The sequence below is a fragment of the Sus scrofa genome, chromosome 1 (assembly GCF_054392235.1).
Source record: "Sus scrofa isolate SSC_HxYL_T2T_F1_AM1 chromosome 1, Sscrofa_HxYL_maternal_Yorkshire_Landrace_v2.0, whole genome shotgun sequence".
Classification (NCBI taxonomy): Eukaryota; Metazoa; Chordata; class Mammalia; order Artiodactyla; family Suidae; genus Sus; species Sus scrofa.
Genome location: NC_139383.1, coordinates 257575236 through 257596738, shown reverse-complemented (window position 1 = coordinate 257596738; position 21503 = coordinate 257575236). Strand labels below are relative to the sequence as shown.

The 21503-nt window shown below is 38.9% G+C and overlaps 2 protein-coding genes across 4 annotated transcripts in view; both read right to left on the bottom strand.

Moving 5' to 3' along the window:
- The window catches only part of TMEM38B (transmembrane protein 38B), a 774558-nt gene that overhangs the window by 294296 nt on the left and 458759 nt on the right, over positions 1 to 21503 (bottom strand). The gene's annotated exons all lie outside the window — the stretch shown is intronic.
- The window catches only part of SLC44A1 (solute carrier family 44 member 1), a 211701-nt gene that overhangs the window by 27538 nt on the left and 162660 nt on the right, over positions 1 to 21503 (bottom strand). For 2 of the 3 annotated variants that reach the window (XM_003480567.4, XM_084992357.1), the window contains one exon: positions 18130 to 20502. The exons of the other annotated variant lie outside the window; for it this stretch is intronic. In XM_003480567.4, coding sequence (XP_003480615.1) covers positions 20479 to 20502 — 24 coding nt within the window. In that variant the 3' untranslated portion in view covers positions 18130 to 20478. Of the gene's footprint in view, positions 1 to 18129; positions 20503 to 21503 lie in introns of those variants that run through there. 3 annotated transcript variants of the gene reach the window in all.

Genomic DNA, 21503 nt, shown 5'->3' with positions numbered 1-21503 from the left:
TCCCTTTGTGAAGCACTTGGAGAAACACTGATTTGCACCCACATACACTGTATAAAATCATTTCAAAGCCTCAACTTAGAGACAGGCTGGAAAGGAACTCATTTGTTCATTCATTCATCAAACACCTGTTGAGTCCTTATGACCTGCCAATCACACAGTCACACAGCTTGTCTTCCTCTCTCAGGTTTGAGATCACCAACAAGAGCTCAATCATAGAATCCAGTAAAGACTCAGCTTATCCTTTTTTATGTTCACACCATCAAAGAATTTGGCTTCCACCATGAGAAGGAAAAAGTCCCCTTTTCCAACAAAGAACACTACCAATGTTTACAGAAATTCTGCCCATAAATTGATCCCTAATGGTTATTTTATAGGTAAACATTCAAATGATATAGTTAGGAAGGAATCTTGTTACCAAAATCCATTCTTTACAACACAGGCAAAAATAAAAAATCCATGGCTTTAAAAATACAGGCAATAATAATTAATCCATTAGTATTTGAAAATCAAAATGCTGCTTAGTGTAAGTTTCACTGCCGAGTTAACTTTGTAAGTTCAAGAGAAATAAAAGTCCTAGTAGTAATAGCAAGATAAGTTACATTACTACAATTAAAAGATAAACTCAAATTCCATTAGAAATTATGATACAGTTACATGGGGGGGGGGAAGCTTTCTTAGAAACTGTAATGAATATTGCATGACCCACTCTAGACTATAGCTGAAAAACACCATCTGTTGTGACCAAAACTTACTATGTCAGAGTCTACACGTTTTTTTAAAAATTTCTGACCATTAGAAAAGTTTTTGTTCTAGAAAGGAATCTAAAGGTCATTGGATCCAGCCTTTCACTCCACACTCAATACTGCTTTGTAACATCTCAGCTGCAGAAGGGCACTACAGCCTTTGCACACATTCCTCTTGGGTCAAGAGGATCACTTCCTCCCTGGAGCTCCACCCATCTTGGAATGGTTCCAGTTTTTAGGACATTCTACCTCACATCTTGCTGATAAGCAGGAAAAGCTGGTGGTTCCACAAGCAAGACTTTCCCCTCCTAGAACTGAGCAGGGTGCCTGAATTAAGACTGCATCTCAACTGCATTAACAAGAAACCTGTTCCAGTGCCTTGAACAAGGAAAGGCTTAATTCTTCTTATGTAACAGGAAGCCCAGAAGACAACCCAAGTGAGAGAAGCTATGCAAGGATGTCCTCCAGAAACCAGGCTCCTTCTATCTTACTGTTCTACCATCTTTCACATGTAGTTTCTGTTCCCGTTTGTAGGATGACCACTGCTTCTTCAGCTTCACACCTGTGTTCCAGATAGGCCAGGGAGAGGAAAGCCAGGAGGGGTCATGACACCTGTATCCAGAAGGCAAAACCTTCTTGGACCTCCTCATTTGGCTTCAGCTTACATCTTGTTGGCCACAACTGTCACATGGCCACCTCAAACTTCACCTCAAAGTCACACGGTCACTTAGTTGGTGACCCGAACAACATCTGATATATTCATGAGGAAGAAGGCTGGGACAGATAATGGGGTGGCAAGGAGCAGTCACCACCACAGCCTGAGATTAATAACATAGGACAAATATGCCAATTGACTAATTGTCTTTCCAAACGTTAGAACCCTTTAATGACTTAGGACAAGGTTATAGACACTTTTTTTTTTTTCTGTAACATCCCTTCAGATACGTGCATACAGTGATCATTTCATACCTTTTCCCCACCCCAAGGTGTCTCTTTTTCAAATGATGTCCTTTCCAGGCTTGTCTCTGAAAATACCCCCATTTGTTTATATTCCAGGTGTGGAATGACCTATAAAAAGTAATGCAGAGTCATCTCCTTCCTCCTGCTGTACACCATGCTATTATTAACAGAGCCTAAAATCCCCTGAATTGAAACATCCCACTGTCAATTCATATAGAGCATACCTTGAACTCAGATGATTGTGGGGAAGGAATGGGGCCAAAGCGACACACACCATGAATATCTACCCTGTGACAGGCACCCCACCATCTCCTTTATAGGACATCCATTCAGAAGACACCCCGCCTCCAGGCCATACCAACCTCATTTGGCCATTGCAAGTCTGCTTTTATGGACCCAAGGAAGTTCTTTATATTCCCACAGCTAACCTCCATTCTCCATGCTATCCTATTTTTTAGTTCATTCCTCCTGAGCTCTGATTGTTACCTCCTGGACTACATATATCTTGCATTTTTAGCTCTAAGTTACCTTAAAATATATCTTTGGCATTAGTTAGGATTGTGTTCAACTGTAATGGAAAAAAAAACCATAAATAATAGTTGCTAATATAAGACAGAATTTATCCAAGATGTCTGGAAGTTTATAGCCCAGAGGTGACATGATGTGTCAAAGTATCAGAGATACAGGCACCTTCTATCTTCTTGTTCCATCATGCAGTCTCAAGGTCACCTTGTTGTCCAAAATGGCTGCTGAACCTCTAACCATCACATCTGAAATCCAGCTGGCAGGGAGAATAAATCCAGGAAGGGGCAATGACCTTTCCCTTTAAGGACATTTCCTGGTAAGTTACATGTCATTTCCATGTACATCCCATTGGCCAGAACTGAGTCACATGGTCATAACTTAGCTGCAAGGGGTGGGGAGGGGCTAAGAAATGTAGTCTTTGGTCAGGATGGCTATATTTCCGATAAAAACCAGGTAACTGTTATCAGCAAAGACTGAGAAGAAAGATACTGGGAGATAACTTATAGTCTTGGCCACTCCTTCCATTCTTCAGTCACATCAGTGGTAAAAACAATAATAAGAAATAATATTTATTGACCATTTACTATAAGCCAGGCACTTCTCTATGTACTTTACAGGTAATAATCTAATCATCACAAAAATTCTCTTAAGTTGGGGGCTATTATTACTATTATTACATAGGTGGAAAAACAGAGGCATAAAGAGGCTAAAGCCCAAGGTCATGTAGCTCATAAGGGATACAGGTGTGCTTGAATTGGAGCTCATGCTCCTAATTAATCACTATAATGCATTGTCTTTGGGCAATGGGTGAAAGATGTAAACTTCTGTCTTATTTTAACAACTGATATTTGGGGATTTTGTTTTGTTTTGTTTTGTTTTGTTTACTTGCATCTAGAGGCTGCCCTAGGGTTGAAATTAACTAGCAAGCCCTGGGCTTGAACTTTCAATTAATGACTATTCCACTTGTATTTCGTCTCAGGTCTACCTATCTCCTAAGAGCTTTTTCCTTTGTAATTTGGATAAAGAGGATTAGCTCCCAGATCCAGGCTTAGGCTGAAGAAAAATGGAAAATATGAGCTCAGAGAGAGGAAAACAGGTGTGGCAGCCCACCAAATACCATCATGGCAGTGTGGAGTGCTGTATGTGGGAGAGTTCAAAGGTGTTGGGTTGTTTGTCCTTGTTGTTCAGTGTAAGAGTTCTTTATATATTCTGAATGACAGATCCTTATCAGATACATGATTCTCAAGTATTTTCTCCTATTCTCTTCCTTCTTTTTTTTTTTTTTTCTTTTTCTTTTTCTTTTTTGGCTACCTTGTGGTATATGTAAGCTCCCAAGCCAGGGATCAAATTTGAGCCAGAGCTTCAACCTATGACACAGCTGCAGTAATGCGAGATCCTTAACACTCTGTGCTGGGCCGGGGATTGAACTGGAGCCTCCAGAGACAAGCGGGATCATCAACCCACTGTGCCACAGTGGGAGTTGCCCTCTGTCTTCTCATACTTTAAAAAATAGCATCCTTTGAAGCAAAATTTTTTAACTTTGATGAAGTCCAATTTACCTATTTTTCTTTTGTTGTTTGTGTTTTGGTTTCATATCATATCCAAGAAACTACTGCCAAATACAAGATCATGAAGATTCTCCTGTTTTCTTCTAAGAGGTTTAAAATCTTAGCTCTTATACTTACATCTTTGATCCATTTTAGTTAATTTTTGTATATGAGATGAGGTAGAAGTCCAGCCTCTTTTTATGCATTAACCAAGTTGTAAAAGCATCAGTTACTGAAAAGACTCTTCCTTCCTCATTGAATAGTCTTGGAAATCTTGCTGAAAAGTCATTGACAACACACATATGCTTTTTATTTCTGTACTTTTAATTCTGTTGCATTGATTTCCATTTCCATTGATCTGTACATCAGTACCACATTGTTTCAATTGCCATAACTTTTGAAATCAGGACTTATTGCCATAAGTTTTGAAATCAGGAAATTGTAGCTCTCCAATTTTGTTCTTATTCATGATTGTTTTGGCTATATGTGATTCCTTGCAATTCCATATGAATTTCTGAATTACCATTTCCATTTCTACAAAAAAAAAAAAAAAAGACCACTGGGATTTTGATAGGGATTAACGCACTAAATCTGCAGATCACTTTGGGTAGTGCTACCATCCTAATAATATTCTCTTCCAATCCACAAATGTTCATGTCTTCTTATTATGTCTTTATTCATTTCTTTCAATAGTATTTTGTAGCTTTCAATGTAAACACCTTGCACCTCCCTGGTGAAATTTACTTCTCGATATTTTATTTTTGGTACCCTTGTGAATAGAATTGTTTTCTTCATTTCCTTTTTGGATTGCTCATTGCTAGTGCACAGAAACAAACCTGATTTTTGTGTGTGTCTGTATGAGTTGTTATGATTTTTTATCTATAAAATGTCATCTGGTAAAAGAGATTTTACTTCTTTCTAGTTTGGGTGCCTTTCATTTCTTTTTCTTATCTAATTACTCTGGCTTGAGCCTTCAGTGCAATATTGAATAGAAATGGCTAGAGAGGACTGCTTGTCTTGTTATTGATCTAAGCAGGTGGGAGGAAGCTTTTGGACTTTCACAATGTTAGCTGTGGGTTTTTCCTAAACAAACACACTTTATCAAGTTGAGTAAGTAGCCCCTCGCACCCGTCACAGTGATTTTCTTTTCTTCCTGAAATGCAAAGATCATCAAGCATTTCTTTGTTAAAAATCCTGCAGTGAGTCCCCATTTTTCTCAGTATAAAATCAAGACCCTTAGTTCAGCACAAAGACTCTCAAGATCTGATACCCATTGGAGTTCCCTGGTGGCCTAGCTGTTAAGGATCTAGCATTGTTGCTGATGTGGTTTGGGTCACTGCTGTGGCATGGGTTTGATCCCTAGCCTGGGAACTTCTACATGATGTAGGCACAGCCAGGGGAAAAAAAAAAAAAAAGATCCGACACCTGTTGACTTCTCCAGTTTCATGTCCCCACACTCATTCTTCAGTACAGATTCATAGACATATCACCTCTTCACACCTGCTGTTCCCTCTGCTTGGAACACCACCTCCCTTTCTCAAAAGGCTTCTTTAAGTTATCACACACCTGTCTTCCTGCCCTCCCCACTTCAGGCAGTGATTGTGTTACTCCTGAGTTAACTCTGTTAAAGCAGCTGGTACATACACTATATGACAATAATCTGCTTACCCCCTGCCTTCCTAAAGGGCAAAGACCAAGTCTCTCATTTCTGTATCCTTAGTGAATACAGGACTCCATGTATGTCTTTGGAATAAACAAAGGCTACATTTCTGTTTCATTTATACTTACAAACATGTCCTCTAAGTCCTAAGAAAGGCAGATCTGGATAAGGATGAGGAAACAAATTCAGTTAAAGAATCAGGAAGTTACATGCTCAGACTTTACCTGTTCAGCTCCCCCAAACCCTAATTTGAGAGTCATAGGTAGATTATTTTTTTTTCACAGTTACCTGAACAATGCATATTACCTCTATCCATCAAAGGATAAAATTCTATAAATTTTGTTGTTCTTTCTTTTTAGGTTGCTAGGAAGTTCAAAGCATTTAATGCTTCATTGTCCTGTAATCATATTAGTCCTGGAGTTTAGTATATTTGTTTCTTCCTGTTTATGTCTTTGCTTTTCTATTTTAACAATCTTATTGTACATAAGCCTTTCTGGAAAAAAAGTGGAGCATAAATATGTATGTATATACACATATTTTGTGTATATACTAAAAACACGCTGTATGTCTTTTTTGTTAGTAGAGAAGCTAACACAGATCGTTAAGTTGACAATGTAGAAAAGCAGAGTTAGAGCCACTGAGAAAACCTGTCTGTAGTTACCTTAGCCAGACAAGCCATTGTTAGGTTGGTGTCTCTTAAATGAAAATCAGAAAGCAGGTAGATTTCCTTCATCAGAGAGTGTGAAAAAAATTTGTTGGCACAGCAAAATATTTTCAGACCCTCAAACTCTTTCCCACATGGCTCCTATCGCTACAAAGATTTTGCATCTGGCAGCACTGAGAAGAAAAGGTGAACATTTCCAACATTCAGTGACTTAAGAGAATCAGAGCCTGGATGAACTTGACCATGTGGAGCAAGCCCCTATCTTTAAATGGCACAGCCCAGACTGAGTGGAGGCCTCCACAATTCCTTTTCTCCTCCCCTAGTCACCAGATCTGTAGGTTTTCCACTGGAATCTCCCCCTTCCCTCTTCCAAGTCTCCCACAGGCTCTTGACAACTCTGGGTTTAGGTTGAAATGCCCATGTCCTCTCCAGGGTCACCTCTCACTGCCCATCCACGTGTTCTTGGCTCTGGACTTTATCTGAAGACTGTGGTTTCCTCATGCCACTGTATGATGGCCCATGCTGCTCCTCTGGGTAGTCGTCTTTCTTCCCTCCTTCACTCTCGTCTCCTGGCTCGTTTCTGCTCATCCTTCTAGACTCAGCTCAGACAGTGTCTCCTAATAGCTCAGTGCTTTCCTGTGTGCTCCCAGCACACCCTCCCTGCTGTCCGTCTCCTTCATTAGGCTGTGAGTCACTTCAGATCAGGGAGGGAATATCTACCACTGAGTCCCCAGAAAATAAATCCTACTGACCAGAGGAGGTCTCAGGAAACGTTTGTTGAGTGGACATGCATAGGCTTAGCATACTGCTGCAGACGCGTTTAGGAAACACATCTGAAATGGGCCTCACTCATCACACTTCGCACAAAATGTGAGAGGTGGATCTCATAACTCCCACTAGTCTATCATTTTTTTTCCTCACCTGATTCTTCTAAATTTATTAAGATCTCCCCACTCCTTCCCTTGACTTTTCCCTTGTCTAACTTAAAAAAAAAAAAAAAAAAATCAAGAGTTCCCGTTGTGGCTCAGTGGTTAACGAATCCGACTAGGAACCTTGCTCAGTGGATTAAGGATCTAGTGTTGCTGTGAGCTGTGGTGTAGGTTGTAGACGCAGCTCGGATCCTGTGTTGCTGTGGCTCCAGCATAGGCCGGTGGCTACAGCTCCCACTCGATCCCTAGCCTGAGAACCTCCATGTGCTGCGGGGGCGGCCCTAGAAAAGGCAAAAAGACAAAAAAAAAGAAAAAAAAAGTCCTTATTCCATTTGGATTTGACTTAGATTTGTTTTCACACTGAAGGTCAATTGTCCTAGACACCACTTATTAATCATTTGAGGTACAGCCTTAGTTTTTATTACATTCTTATAAATAATAGATTTTGTTTTCTCTTCTGTCTATTGGCCTATTATCACACAGCTTTAGTTACAGTCATTTTATTACACATACCTGGATATTTGCGTGTTTTTTTTCCTTTTTTTTTCTTGTCATGACTGTTGCTTGCCGAAGTTTTCCTGGGCCAGGCATCCAACCAGAGCAGCAGCCCAAGCTGCTGCAATGACAAGGCCAGATCCTTAACCCGCTAGGAAACTCCTGGATATTTGCGTTTTAACTCAGCCGTATTTTTTTTCATGTTAAAAACTACAGACATTCTCCTGTGGTGCAGTGGGTTAAGGATCCAGATGTTGTCACTGCAGCAGCTCTGGTCACTGCTGTCGCACAGGTTTGATCCCTGACCTGGGAACTTCCACATCATGGGCTTGGCCAAAAAAAAAAAAAGAAAAGAAAAGAAAAAAGAAACTATAGCAGTTACTTCAATTAAAAAAATAACTCTAGAGGGAGATTTTAAACATACAGAGAAGCAAAGAAAAAATTATATTACCCTGATGCCATATCTTGCAGATAACATCATTATCATTTTGATGTAAAAATGGTGGCTTTCTTAGCTGACTTCAACTTGACCACCTTGACAGATTAACTGACATGTTCCAGTCCTCTGTAGAACGAGCTGGCTGATGTCCACAGAAGGCTGAATGGTCTGGGAGAGGGGCTTACCCACTCTCAGCATCAGTGGAATGTGCTTTTTGCCAGAGTCACACATATTTATTCCAACAGGTTATGCCAAGTGCAGTGGTTATTCAAATCGTCTGATGAAATATTATGTATATTTATAAAAACAATGAGTATGAAGAGAATAATTTCTATGAAAACTAAATTGTATTCTTTGGAGAGACTCTATAAAGATAAGAAACTCAAACTATTACTCTTGAATTACTTGTGCATGAGACTTATAATCATTGGAAAGAAATTACAAAAATCTAGGAGTCCCTACTCAGTTTACTTCATTATTGAGCATCTCTAAATCCCCCTTTTTTTTTTTTTTTTTTTCTTTTTGGGCCACATCCATGGAGACTCTCAGGCTAGGGGTCAAATCAGAGCTGTAGCTGCTGGCCTACGCCACAGCCACAGCAATGTGGGATCCGAGCTGTGACCTACACCACTGCTCTCGGCAACACCAGATCCCAGACCCAGTGAGTGAGGCCAGGGATTGAATCGGCATCCTCATGGATACTAGTTGGATTTGTCTGCTGCACCACAGTGGGAACTCCCAGAGCATGTCTAAATTCTTGATCCATTTTAAAGAAGACAACATTTCACATTATTTCTTTTTTTTTTTTTTTTTTTTGTCTTTTGTCTTTATTGTTGTTGTTGTTGTTGTTATTGTTGCTATTTCTTGGGCTGCTCCCGCGGCATATGGAGGTTCCCAGGCTAGGGGTTGAATCGGAGCTGTAGCCACCGGCCTACGCCAGAGCCACAGCAACGCGGGATCCGAGCCGCGTCTGCAACCTACACCACAGCTCACGGCAACGCCGGATCGTTAACCCACTGAGCAAGGGCAGGGATCGAACCCGCAACCTCATGGTTCCTAGTCGGATTCGTTAACCACTGCGCCACGACGGGAACTCCTATTTCATTTTTTGGTGGTGACATTATTGGCATGTTTAATGTCAAAAAAAAAAAAAAGAAAATAGACAACTTCAGATGACTCAGAGTCATAAATAGAACCAATGCATATGTCAAAGATTGGGCAATGATTATTTACTTGTAGTTTTAAAAAACATTTCATTTATAATGATTCTCCTCTTTAACCAAACCTTTCAATTAACCGATCAACGACCAGTGCCTACAGAATTGGTTAAGAGCTTTAAATGACCTTCAGTCATTTACAAATATATAAAAATATTGATTTTACATAAATGAGGTTATGCTATAAATACTGCTTTATCTCCTTGTGCATTGACTATACTATAGACATTACTCCAAGTCATTAAAGATTCCTTTTTTAATGACTGCCCAGTCCCTTCTGTAACATTTCATTAGACATTTAAAACTATATACCATTAGTGGATACACACTACTATATACAAAATAAATACGGACCTATGGTATAGCACAGGGAACTATATTCAATATCATATATATATATATATAAAACTGAATCACTTTGTTGTATATTTAAAACACTATAAATCAATTTTACTTCAATAAAAAAATTTTTAAACTACTAAGATGAAAAAAAATAAGAAGTATGTACCTTTCTTGATTTCCTCTTTGCAGGGCTGACAGAAAACTCGGAGTTTGATCTTATGCCCCGAATCTCCTTTTCTCAATTTTCACATGCCTATTTTTTTTTAAATTTAAATTTCTATGTTAAAATTCTTTTGGTTATAAGCTGTGAGAATCCCTTCTGGCAGACAGAAGGAGTAGACCAAACACAAACCCTTAATAACCTGTCTTGAAGTGTGAGGTTAGAGTATGAATTTGGTTGATTGAAAGCCGTTTTGTCTTTCCTTACTGTGACATCTCTAGTCTGACATACCTGGCCAGGATCTTTATAACTACTCAGAGAGCATTAAGTCTTGTAGTGAAATTGCTGATAAGTCCAGGAAATGGTCTAATAGCTTAGCTTTGCATCTTCTGGAATCCTAAATGTAACCTAGGCACACCTTCTAAAGTTATTTTTCTCAGGATTTGGACAGTAAGGGAGACCTACTATCAAATTAAAGGCACGAAGCATTACTTACTTTCATTGCTACTTGCCACGACTAAAAAAAAAAATAATAATGTGAAGAGACCTGGCCTCATGGGTTAGTTCCACAGCACCTGGTCAGAGATCTGAGGCCAAAGGGCCTCTTAGGACGCTAGCTTCTTTCTGAGCTACTTAACACCAGCTGAAGCTTTGAGCGCTATTTGAAGCTGAAATTTCAATCACAACTTATATATTATCCTAGAGTGTATAGGCAGTATGCCTCCTAAAAGAAACCCTCTAGATTTTTCTTTATTTTCTAAAATGTGAGGTTGAAATATAGATCATATTTTCATAGCCAAAGAGAGAGAATAGATTTCTCGGTACCTTTCAAATGTGAGGCTTTTCACTGGCTCTTTAATCACTAGGTGGTCTACAAGGACTTGTATAAATCTGCATCAGAACCACCCCCTAAAAAGAATTACCAGTCCAGATTCATTAACTTTCTTCAGTATTTCAAACACTTGGCATATTTGAGGACTTCTCACAAATCTTCCATAGCAGCTTCTTTGGGGAGGGTGGTACAGATGAACCACTAAGGCTATGATCTGGACATGACTCATATTGTTCAGGGAAAGCCATCTTTATAGCAGCCTCTTGGGAAAAATCCAAAATTACAAAACAAATTGGAGATTTATTGGTACTGTAAAAGGCCTTCCACTTAAGAACTCCTCTTCCTCAGTCCCCAATATCATTTAAAAAAGGATTTGTTTTAAAGATTGATTTTTCCAAATTTTAATGGGGGCAGAACAACTGCCTAAATTATGGCACTCCGCAGTTTCACAACCTCACCAACAGCACAGATCCAGGCTTCAAGTTATGTACAGGGCACTGCATCAAGCACGGCGAGTGCTTTCCATAGTAAACTTTACCTAACAGGTTTTCCCATTCTGCCTGAGGACTGAATTCAGCTGCAACCTTAGCATTTACAGAGTGACTCAGACTCCAGCAAGGAAGCCTGGCCAGTCAGTGGATGAACTTTGTACTTTGGAAATTAGATTTTCTTTAGTACATTTATGATTCATGCTTCAAGGATCCTAGAACATGCTGAGAGATGCTGGAAAGAAAAAACTGGGAAATTCTAGGGCACCCTTGCTGCAGCATACTGACCCAGTTGGAAAACAAGATGCTGCCCGTGATCGCTTTCTATTGCAGAGCAGCAGAATATGCCACCCCAAAGTATAACTGCAGGAATTTAGGATGTGCCACCTCAAAAAAACAAAAACAAAAACAAAAACAAACAACCCTCCCAGACCCCCGCCACCGCTTTATTACATTGATTATTTTCAACTGTAGGCACTTGAAAAACGGCAAAGGCAGGGTGAGATATTCTCTGAACACTCCTTATCTCCCTAGACAAATCCTGAAAAAGAACAAAAATGTCATAAATCTCCTCAGAAGTGTCATTAACCAAGGGAGATTGACTCTTATCACAGGAAAAGAGACTAGAAACTAACACCACACCCAGACACACTTTGTCACAAACTATCATGCTGCCCATCGATTCTTCTAAGGACCCATTTATCTTTTCTAAAAATCATTTGCTCTCCCCTAAGAGGCCTCCATCCTCTTTCCCCTTTCCCTATTAAGATGTCATTTACGTTTGAATTCTAAGCCACCTAAAGGATCATTTTCCCCTGCGTATCTCCCACAGATACATGAGCTATACATGTTAATAAGCATCTGTGTTTTCCACTAGTTAACCTTCTATTACAGAGTCACAGCTAAGAACTCAGAAGGGTTGGGTGTAGGGGCAGGGGAGAACGACAATTCTTTTTCCTCCCCTACACTATTCAACACCACCCTGGGCATGGGAAAGTGTTACAACACAGTAGACAGTGACATTCTTTCCTATAAAATTTTATTTATTACATAAAAAATTCTATACATTTGTTAGACTAAAATACAATTTTCATTATAATTCTGGCAACTGAGTCAGTACACAGAAAACTTAGCATTAGATCAGCACTTTTTTTTTCTAGTTCATATTTCTGCACAAGGAAAACATTTCAAAGCTCCATTTCATATAGGCTCATTGTACTCTGACGTCGGATGGAATTCCATCCAATTCAGAGCTCTTGGAAGTTAATTTCCCAGCAAGACTTGATAACTCCAGAAAGTTAATTGCTTAATACACATATTTTTAAAGTCCTCTGAGAGTATAACACTCTGTAAAGTCTGTACTGTGTCAATAATGACAGTCACAAATACTACATACAGGGCTACGACCGTGTCTGTGGGGCATGTTCAAGCACCTACATGTTTGTTTCCCCACCTGAACACAGTGTAGTGATACTGTAACAAGGAAAAACTGAAAAATCATGCTAAGATAGAAGATCCCGAAGCAGGGAATTCATGGAAGGCTCAACTGTGATCCTACAGTTCGTAATGGACAAAGACAGGGACCAGTATAAAATTCATTTTGACACTATGAAATAGGATGCAAATGGCAAAACAAAACAAAAACAAAGACAAAAAAGGCATCAGATTGAGAAATATGCGGCACCACAACATACTTCTCATGCCGGATTATACAGCAGTGAGAAGTTGAAACACATTGATGGGTTTTTCTCTTTCTATCACCCCGTACACTGGGCTGGATCTGACCTTGGATGTAAGGCTCAGAGCCTGAGAGATGAATAGCAGGTCCCTTCGCATTGACTGACCTTTGAAACTTGGCTGCTTTATTCTAGGAGCCTATTCTGAACTTAGTTCAGAAAGGCTGTGCCAAAAAATAAAGTTGGACCTTTGGTCTTCAGAAGATATGCTCTTGTCTTTGGTTGTTTTCCCAGAGCCCCTGTCATTTTGCTAGGTGCCCTCCACACTTTTCTCCCCCCTTCTTGTTGTAACAAATCAAATCAGCTAACAACCCACTGAACTTCCTCCACTGGGTACAAGACCTATTAGAATCTGATCTATTGCATTCAATGGTCAAGAATGTTCTGAGACAGTATAGCTGAAATGTTATGGAGCCCCCAGTACCCTTTTCTAGGATGGAAGAAATCACGAGAACCTCAAAAGCAACATAATCTAATAGCACTAAGGCAACAGAATAGAAGAAAAGTAGCTTCCCTGCTGTGATATTTGGAAACCCAAACTAGCCAAAACCAGAGAGCCAAAAAGAAGTTCTGAGAACATATTACTAGAACCCAGAGGATGCAAGAAATTTACTCAATAGTCTCTGTCTCAAATCATCAGTCCCAAGGCTGTCCTATTATTGTTTCAGCCTGGTGAATTACCTAATACAATTTTTTGAAAAAAAAAAAAAAAATCCCGACCTAAATGATCACTGTGGTAACTGAAGGAAGTGATCACATTTTCTGGGGGGGGCAGGATGGTCCTCAGGATGCTGGCAGGAAGTTCATTCCAGTCCTGGGCCCATTTATTTCTCAAGACTTCCTCTCAATGCTTACTTTACTCACGCAGAATGATTTAACACATATTCCTCAAAAAATAACTAATTCCAAATAATTTCCCAGCTGATGGGGTGGTTGGATCAGATTCATGTGTCAAAGGCAGTACATTCCCTTGAGGGCATACACTTTTATAACAAAAAACATTATCACAGGTAGATACTCACACTTACAACACTGTAAGTCAACTATACTCCCCCCCCCAATTTTTTTTTTTTTAATGTAGATACTTACACTGGATTTACTCTTTCCCACCAAATATGGGAACCTCCCCCTGTGGTCTCTCCCTTTGCCATTGTGGAAGGTTCAATCAGGCTTTTCTGGGGGCGTGGGGTGGGGAAGGGAGCTGATTTTTCTTTCTACTTTCTTCACCAGCCAAATATGGCATCTCTACTGCTTTCTTCAGCTTGAAAATGTAGGTAATCATTTGATGCCTGATTATAAGTCATGGCCCACTGGAATCAAACCTTAAAACAACTTCAAATTCTTTGAGAATGTTTGCCTACTTTTTCAAGGGCCCAGAGGACCCTCCGTATAGTTGCAGCACCCTTACCTAATAGTAAGGTATAAATGTGAAGAAATCCACATGCTCCCTATAGAAGGAAGGTGAGGTGAATGTGGGAAGAGGATGCACAGTCACACTGGCAGTGGTCCAAGGCTGCTCTGATGGTAACTGGAAAACACTCAAAACAACAAGAAACACCTGCCTGATTTATGCAGGGAGAACAACTTTTGAATCCCACCCTCACCCCCAGCATCTGCTCCTTCAACTTTCCACTCAGTTTTTGTCAACTATGGACTAAACTGAATTTGCTAATTTGCCATCATCTTGAAATGTTCCTGGTCATGCTGACTGATAAATTTTTAGATGGTAACCTACTGATGACACTATGCCACAGACATCATTACCTGAGTGACAGTAATAAAGGATCAAGTGTTTTTGATAGATGGATAATTACAGGGATTCCCTATTCATTTCTTCTTGGATTTTCTTGTTCCTTGTAAATAATTTGGTGCCTTGACAAAAATGTATCCCTGGACACACACATCCTCACACCTCCAAGGAAAGAAATGTTATCGTCTTGAAGATTCAGTGTTGACTGTCCTGTTTTTCATTCAGATTACTGTGGTTTCCTCTTCTTCTTCTTTTTTTTTTTAGTCTTTTTGCCTTTTCTGGGGCCACTCTCAGGGCACATGGAGGTTCCCAGGCTAGGGGTCTAATCGGACTTGCAGCCGTCAGCCTACACCACAGCCACAGCAACATGGGATCCGAGCCGCATCTGTGACTTACACACCACAGCTCATGGCAACGCTGGATCCCTAACCCACTGAGCAAGGCCAGGGATCGAACCCGCAACCTCATGGTTTCTAGTCGGATTCGTTAACCACTGAGCCATGATGGGAACTCCAGATTACTGTGGTTTCTATTTTCCAAGCTGGTACTAAATTGAAGTTGTCAAGTTTTGAAAAATGATTCTAGGTCTAAAGTTGGCAAGTATGATCTGAAAAGTATCTTCAATGGAGGCCTAAGCATGACTTCATTTCCAAATACACTATCAAACCAAATTTAGAGCAGCCTGAGTGGTGATCATTAGGCCCCATGGGGGATGGGGTTGGAGGCTGGCAGTCCAAGGGCCTTGAAATTCTACTGTTATTTTAAATTTTCATAGATAGGTTATGTGGTATAGAGAGAAAGATAGTTCACTGCTTTCATTAGTTTCTCAAATGGGCCCTTGTTGCCCTTAAAAGATTAAGAACCTGCTTTTGAATATCAAATATTAAATTCAGGTTTTAGCAAATAAAAGTTCAAGATTCCTAAAACATTTGGAAATTAGGACATTTTCATGCTCAGCTAGATCTTGACTAGACCATAGGTAACCTAAAAGTTTTATTATTCTGAATTTCCTGGTCTATGATGTTTAGTCCAGGTCTAGATTTCCTCAGAAAATCACTTAGGTTGTAAGACTGAGTATCAAAACAGAATAAAATAGCTTAATATTTGGGTCCCTACCAATTTCATGTCTTGCACAAGTTTATTAATGAATTCCTTTAGAAAATATCAAACTTAAATCCTGCTCACTTAATTTAGAAAAGTGAGAGCTGTTCATGTTGATATTGAAATGAAAAGCATCATTTGTCTTTTTTTACACATATAAAAATCAAGAAGATGAAGAGTATTTCCATAGAAAAGAAAGGTTTTCTACAGGAATTCTCAAGTTTAAAAAACCTAGCATTGATGTTTTTATAAGAAAGATATTTTCAAAGATTTAAAACTTGGATTAAAGTTTCGCTCAAGTTAAAACTTGGAGAATAAGAATTTGGCTCAAATTTATGAAATGTGAATGGGGGAAAGGGCGCTATTCAAAAATTTTAGGTGTATACAACATGTTTGATTTTTAATTTTGTTTTTCGTAAGTTTGCTAGTTTTATATTTTCTCTTGGCACATTCAAGGGCCCAGCTTTTTCACAGTTTGGGCTATGTGCCATTAAAAAGATGAGCTAATTCTGAAAGTAGCCACTGTATATGAAGACTGCGTATTTTTCAAATGGACCAACATGTACTACTTAGTACATAAAGATGCATGAATATGTATTTAAAGCAAAAGTCATTCTACATTGTGAATATACAATACAAAAGTCACTCTATATTGTGAATACACAAAGCTCTGCTTTATGCATTTACTTATGAACCCACAATTTTCCCGTATATATTCACAGACCACATCTAACAACTCTGGGCAAGCCATTATAGTGCACTTTTATCTATCAGATGAAACACATGAAAAGAATACAGAAATCAACTGTGTCAGGTGCACTGATAAGCCTCCAGACTCTGAGGATTTTTTTTTTTTTTTTTAAGTAGTGGTCAAAAAGCAGCACAGAACTTATTGAAAGGAAAGCGTACAAAGACCTTTCTGAAAGAAACATCTCAGAAACTATGTTAAGGCTACTGGAAACTCCAAAAATTCAACTGAGGTTACTGATCAAAAATAAAATAGGAAATTCCTTTATGGTGCAGCGAAATAAGGATCCTACATAGCCACAGCTATGGCATAGGTCACAAGTATGGCGCAGGTTCAATCCCTGGCCTGGGAAACTTCCACATGCTGCAGGTGCAGCCTAAATAAATAAATAAATAAAACAAAATGTTCAGGTTATCATAACTGGCAGGTCTAGTTTTGGAACTGACCCCAGAATTCTACTTTGAAAGCCGGGGGACCTCTTGAGATGGCCTTTATTAGCTAAAAGTGGTGCATGGTGGAAATAGTTGGGGTCTTGGGTGCACTAATATGGCTTCGCTTATATCGGGGGTCTGTCATTTCCACAGCTATTTCAAGGAAGAGGGTGGGAGGAGCACTATTCTGGTTTCAAGCAGCTCAAGACCGTGATAATGGAAGGAGTTATCTCTGCACTACTTCCTACCAGGATGAAATCTTGAAGCTGAACCGGGAAGACAAGGGGGCCCTTAGCAGACCCCCAGGTCAGTGGTATTGGGCTGAATGCCCTTTACTGAAAAAAAGAATAAACAAGAGTAAGGAAGCATCTCTACAAAGGAAAAACTTATTTCTGGCATACCATTTAAATAGACTCAGTGAGTATCCCCCTCCTTAACCACTGTGGAAGAAGTTTAGGGACCAACGTATAGTTAAGATACTTAAATTACAGTAACTTAGGAATTAATTATGCTATAGGATAGGATAAAACCCTTAAACATTAAACACTGCATTAAATGGTTTAAAGGAAAAACTTGCCTTGAGCTGTGCTCATCTGTGCAAGGATTATACAATCTCAGCGCTCTAGCTAAATTCCTAATGTTTACCTAACACACTGGCGAGCCGCCCATAGAAGATGGGTCTCTTGGATTTATACTGAAATAGAACCTTTTGCCTTCCATATCACACACGGCAGAGCTTACTCTTGTGGCAGGAACCTAGAAAGTCTAAATCGGGCAACAGAGCTTGAATTTTCTTGTGGCAACCACCATCAGATCCTCTGCTCACTGTGATCATCATGTACCGTAGAGGGCGCTTACTGTAACTCTGGAGACAGGAGTTCTGAACACAGTTTTGAAGATCCACCACAGAAAAAAACAAAAACCACAACACAGAGTCAATGGTTTATAAAAGTATTCAGGTAACCTCATTTCACAGATAATTTCTGTTCTTCATCTAGTCTTCTCACTTGGGCAGAGATGGAGGCAGTGAGCGAAGAGCAATAAGGCAGCCCAGAGCTAGCTGACGAATGACTCGCGATGAATGAAAGTGGCAGCAAGACCAGCCGAACATAACCTCAAAAACATTCGAATATTGCTGAAAGGCCTCTGTGAGCCTCTCTAAGATGAATCAAGGAATGAAGCTCATGAAAGAGTGATATTCCATAAACCAAATATCTCTCTGTGTGTGCCTGTGTGATATATATGCACATCTGCATATAGCCACCTCCACGGCACACACATTTACTTAGCGGAAACAGCTGGCAATTAATTTGGAACTCAGATGACATGGTTACACATAGACCAACATTTCTAAACACAATGTTAGTAAAACAAAATTTATTTGTAAAACAGGACCTGTTATATAAAATGGCACACAATCAAGTTATACAAAAATACAAAATTTCTTTCGGATTACAGTTCTAGTTGCAAATGATAATTAGAAAGCATTCCTGGTGGTTTCCAAATAGCTGAGATTGCGAGCATATGGAACAGGGAGCGGCAAGAGTCCGTGGTGCTGGGATGTCCAAGTGAGTAGAACCTAATTTCCAAATTCAAGACTTCCATCAGGTCACTTTGGAGGGATACCTCCCAAAAGAACTAGCTCCCGGAATGTCTTCTCTTTTGATACCCATCTTCCAGACTTTTGCCAACCCTAAATTTAGTTCCCAATGTCTCTTGGGATGTCCAAAATCTGTGTGGCTATGAAATCAAAGGTATTCTGAATTTTCTTACATGATTTGCTCTCTCACCTATTTGGACAATTGTTAGTTAACATAATTATATTTATGCCATCTCAAACGATTTAAAAGTGATACTGTTTAGAACATCAGATGTTAGATGTTAACTTCTGGAGAATTATTGTTTCAAAACAGCTACTCTTACAATGTTGTTTTCTGAGATCTTGCCAAGACATGAGCTCTTATTTATTTCTTAAAAAAAAAAAAAATCCAGACTCTTATTGCAAATATTCTGAAAAATCAGAAATATTACATGAGCTTTGAAAAGAAACCGAGGCATTTAGCAAATTTTAGCCTAGCTAAAGAACACGGATACTTAAAAAAAAATACAATTTACCTTTTGCAGCAATTTAAAGGTCCAACCCTTTGAAAGGAAGCACATTAGCAAACAGCTGCTTATTAAGCCCTAGTGACATTAACTGTATGCATTTCCATAATGCCGGTCTAATTCACTGTCTAATTCTGGTAGGAGGCAATGCTTTCTTTCAAAAGATTGTCCTTCCATGGAATGATAAAATGCTGAGGCTTTTTTTTTTTTTTTTTTTTTTTTTTGTACAGAGCCTGTATTTAGTGCAATAAGTTTAAAAAATCTGCTCTGAAATATTTACTTTACATTAACAAAAATAGCTTTTTTTAAAAAAATTGTAACAAAAAGGAGTTATCGCATAAACAGATCATGAATTATTCTTAGCAAATTACACTTTTTTTTTTCTTAAAGCATTCACCATTACAATAAGCAGAACAATGGAATATTAGCCATTCATATCTGGTAAGCTTCAGGAATTAAAAAACCCCCCAAAACCCAAAACCCAGCCCTAAAGACAAAGAACGTTCAACACTTGAGGATTGAAACACTAACCAATTCTTCAGTTAAACACTGTAGGATTTTGGATACGAAATGAATTGCCAAGGAGAGGAGCACCTGCCAGTATGTTTTCAGATTTTATAGCAAGCGTTTGAATAAAATGGCCATGTAGCCCTAAGCCACTGAAGTTCCTATGAAGCAGAAGCCCAAGCACCGGAATTTTCAATGCTGTGTGTTCCATGTTTCTCTCCCTTTTTACTTCCTCCCAGCATTACTTAGTCTACAAACCAATACACAGAAACTTAAAGGCTAAACTCGCTGGGTGCCCCAGCCTCCTTTCAAATCAGGCACACAAATGTGTGAAGGATGCTACTAACATCAAAAATGAAAGAAAGACAAAATATAAGAAAAAAGTTTGCATAAGAAAGATTATCTACCCTTTTCTTTTTTACCTACTTTCTTATAGAAGCATTAGGGTAAACTACAAATACCTGAGGAGTTGGTTACTTTTTAATGTTGGCTGACAGATGCATGAGCTATTATGAAAATTCCCACATTGGGTCCACTTGTATGTTTTTAAAAGGAAAATGACATGGCTTCTTTGATTGGGGAAAACTGACTGGAGTAATTCCTTATTTCCCTGAAAGCATATGCCTAGTCTCATCCCGCTAGGACTTATGCCTCAGTAAAATAAGGTCTTGATTTTATGCACACATCAGGGAAATCACCCCTGAATAAACTTTAGACAGAGATTTCGGTACAATAATTTTACCTAATTTAAATAACTAAAGTTAAAATCTCCTCTAAGTTATTAAAAATGTTAATCATATATGAATTTAACATTTCCATTAAGACAATTACAATTGAAAACATTAAATGACGGCAGTTGCCTTGTAAAAGCCACCCGTATGAAAGGAGTACATGTTTGACAAAAATAAGCATAAAAAAGGTATTAAATCCCTGTTCCTTTTCTCTGATTTTGGCTGATTATGTGTGTGTGTGTATATACATATACATATATATACACACATACATATACATATATACACACACCCACACACACAAATACATAGTTATGTGTATATATTGTTTTGGAATGTCAATGGGTTCCATAACGGTCGGCTAGGTTCAAGCAGAACTTGCTCCCGAAGCCTAGAAAACAAAGTCATACAGAGTATCATCTTAGACAATTTCCATTAAAAGGAAGATCATGAATGATGTTACAAATACACAGATAGTCACAAACAGAAATGAAGCAAAATGGATTGAGACTCTTTCTCCCCAAACCTGTATTCCTGGGGCTGAAATTCCCGTGACTGTTCAAAGTCACACTTTCTTCTGGGTTATCTTTGAGATATGCTGAGAATATGTCTCTAGTGTATGTTGCTATAGTGCCCAGGTTTTTCCTTCCTTTTCTCTGTAAGTTTTTCCTGTATGACAGCAGCCTGATGGCCAGAATGTCTCTTTCTTAAACCTTTACATCACCGTGGGTAAATTTTTCTCAAATAGCTTTGAGATGTACAGAAAGACCTCACAAATCTTCAAAGTTTCCTTAACTAGTGAGGCTCTCTCAAAAAATGTCTAAAAGGGAAACTGGAAGTAACTATATTTAGTTCAATGATCCCTTGTCAAAGGAAAATTTTAAAACCTTAGTTTTCTGAAGGTGATTTTACAGGCTAAAAATAAACCCTGTATTAAAATATCCCATTAAGGAGAAAGACTGAACTTAAAATAGCAGTGTTTCTACAGACACAGCCAAATAGTTACAATGCTCTGCTAACAGAACTCTCTTCTAAGGGAATAACAGGTAAATCAAACCAAGCAAATACAAATAATTTTAAATTCTACCAACCCCCAAACTTCAGGAGGGAATTTCTTAGGGACATATACAAGAAGGTGACAGCAGTAGAGGTCAACTCTTATCATGCATATTGAGAAAGAGAGATAAGAATGAGAGTAATGGAGGGCTTAAAAAGTTTAACTACCCTGTGAGGAACATTTCACACTTTGCTCATGGAGCGTTTCTGAACCACTTAAAACATCATTCTTAGAGACCAAATGCTAGGAAGGTTCAAAGCACCAGAAGAACAATGCACAAAAGAGATGTATTTTGGGAGACAGCAGAGGGCTTTGCCATTAATCCGTAAGCAATG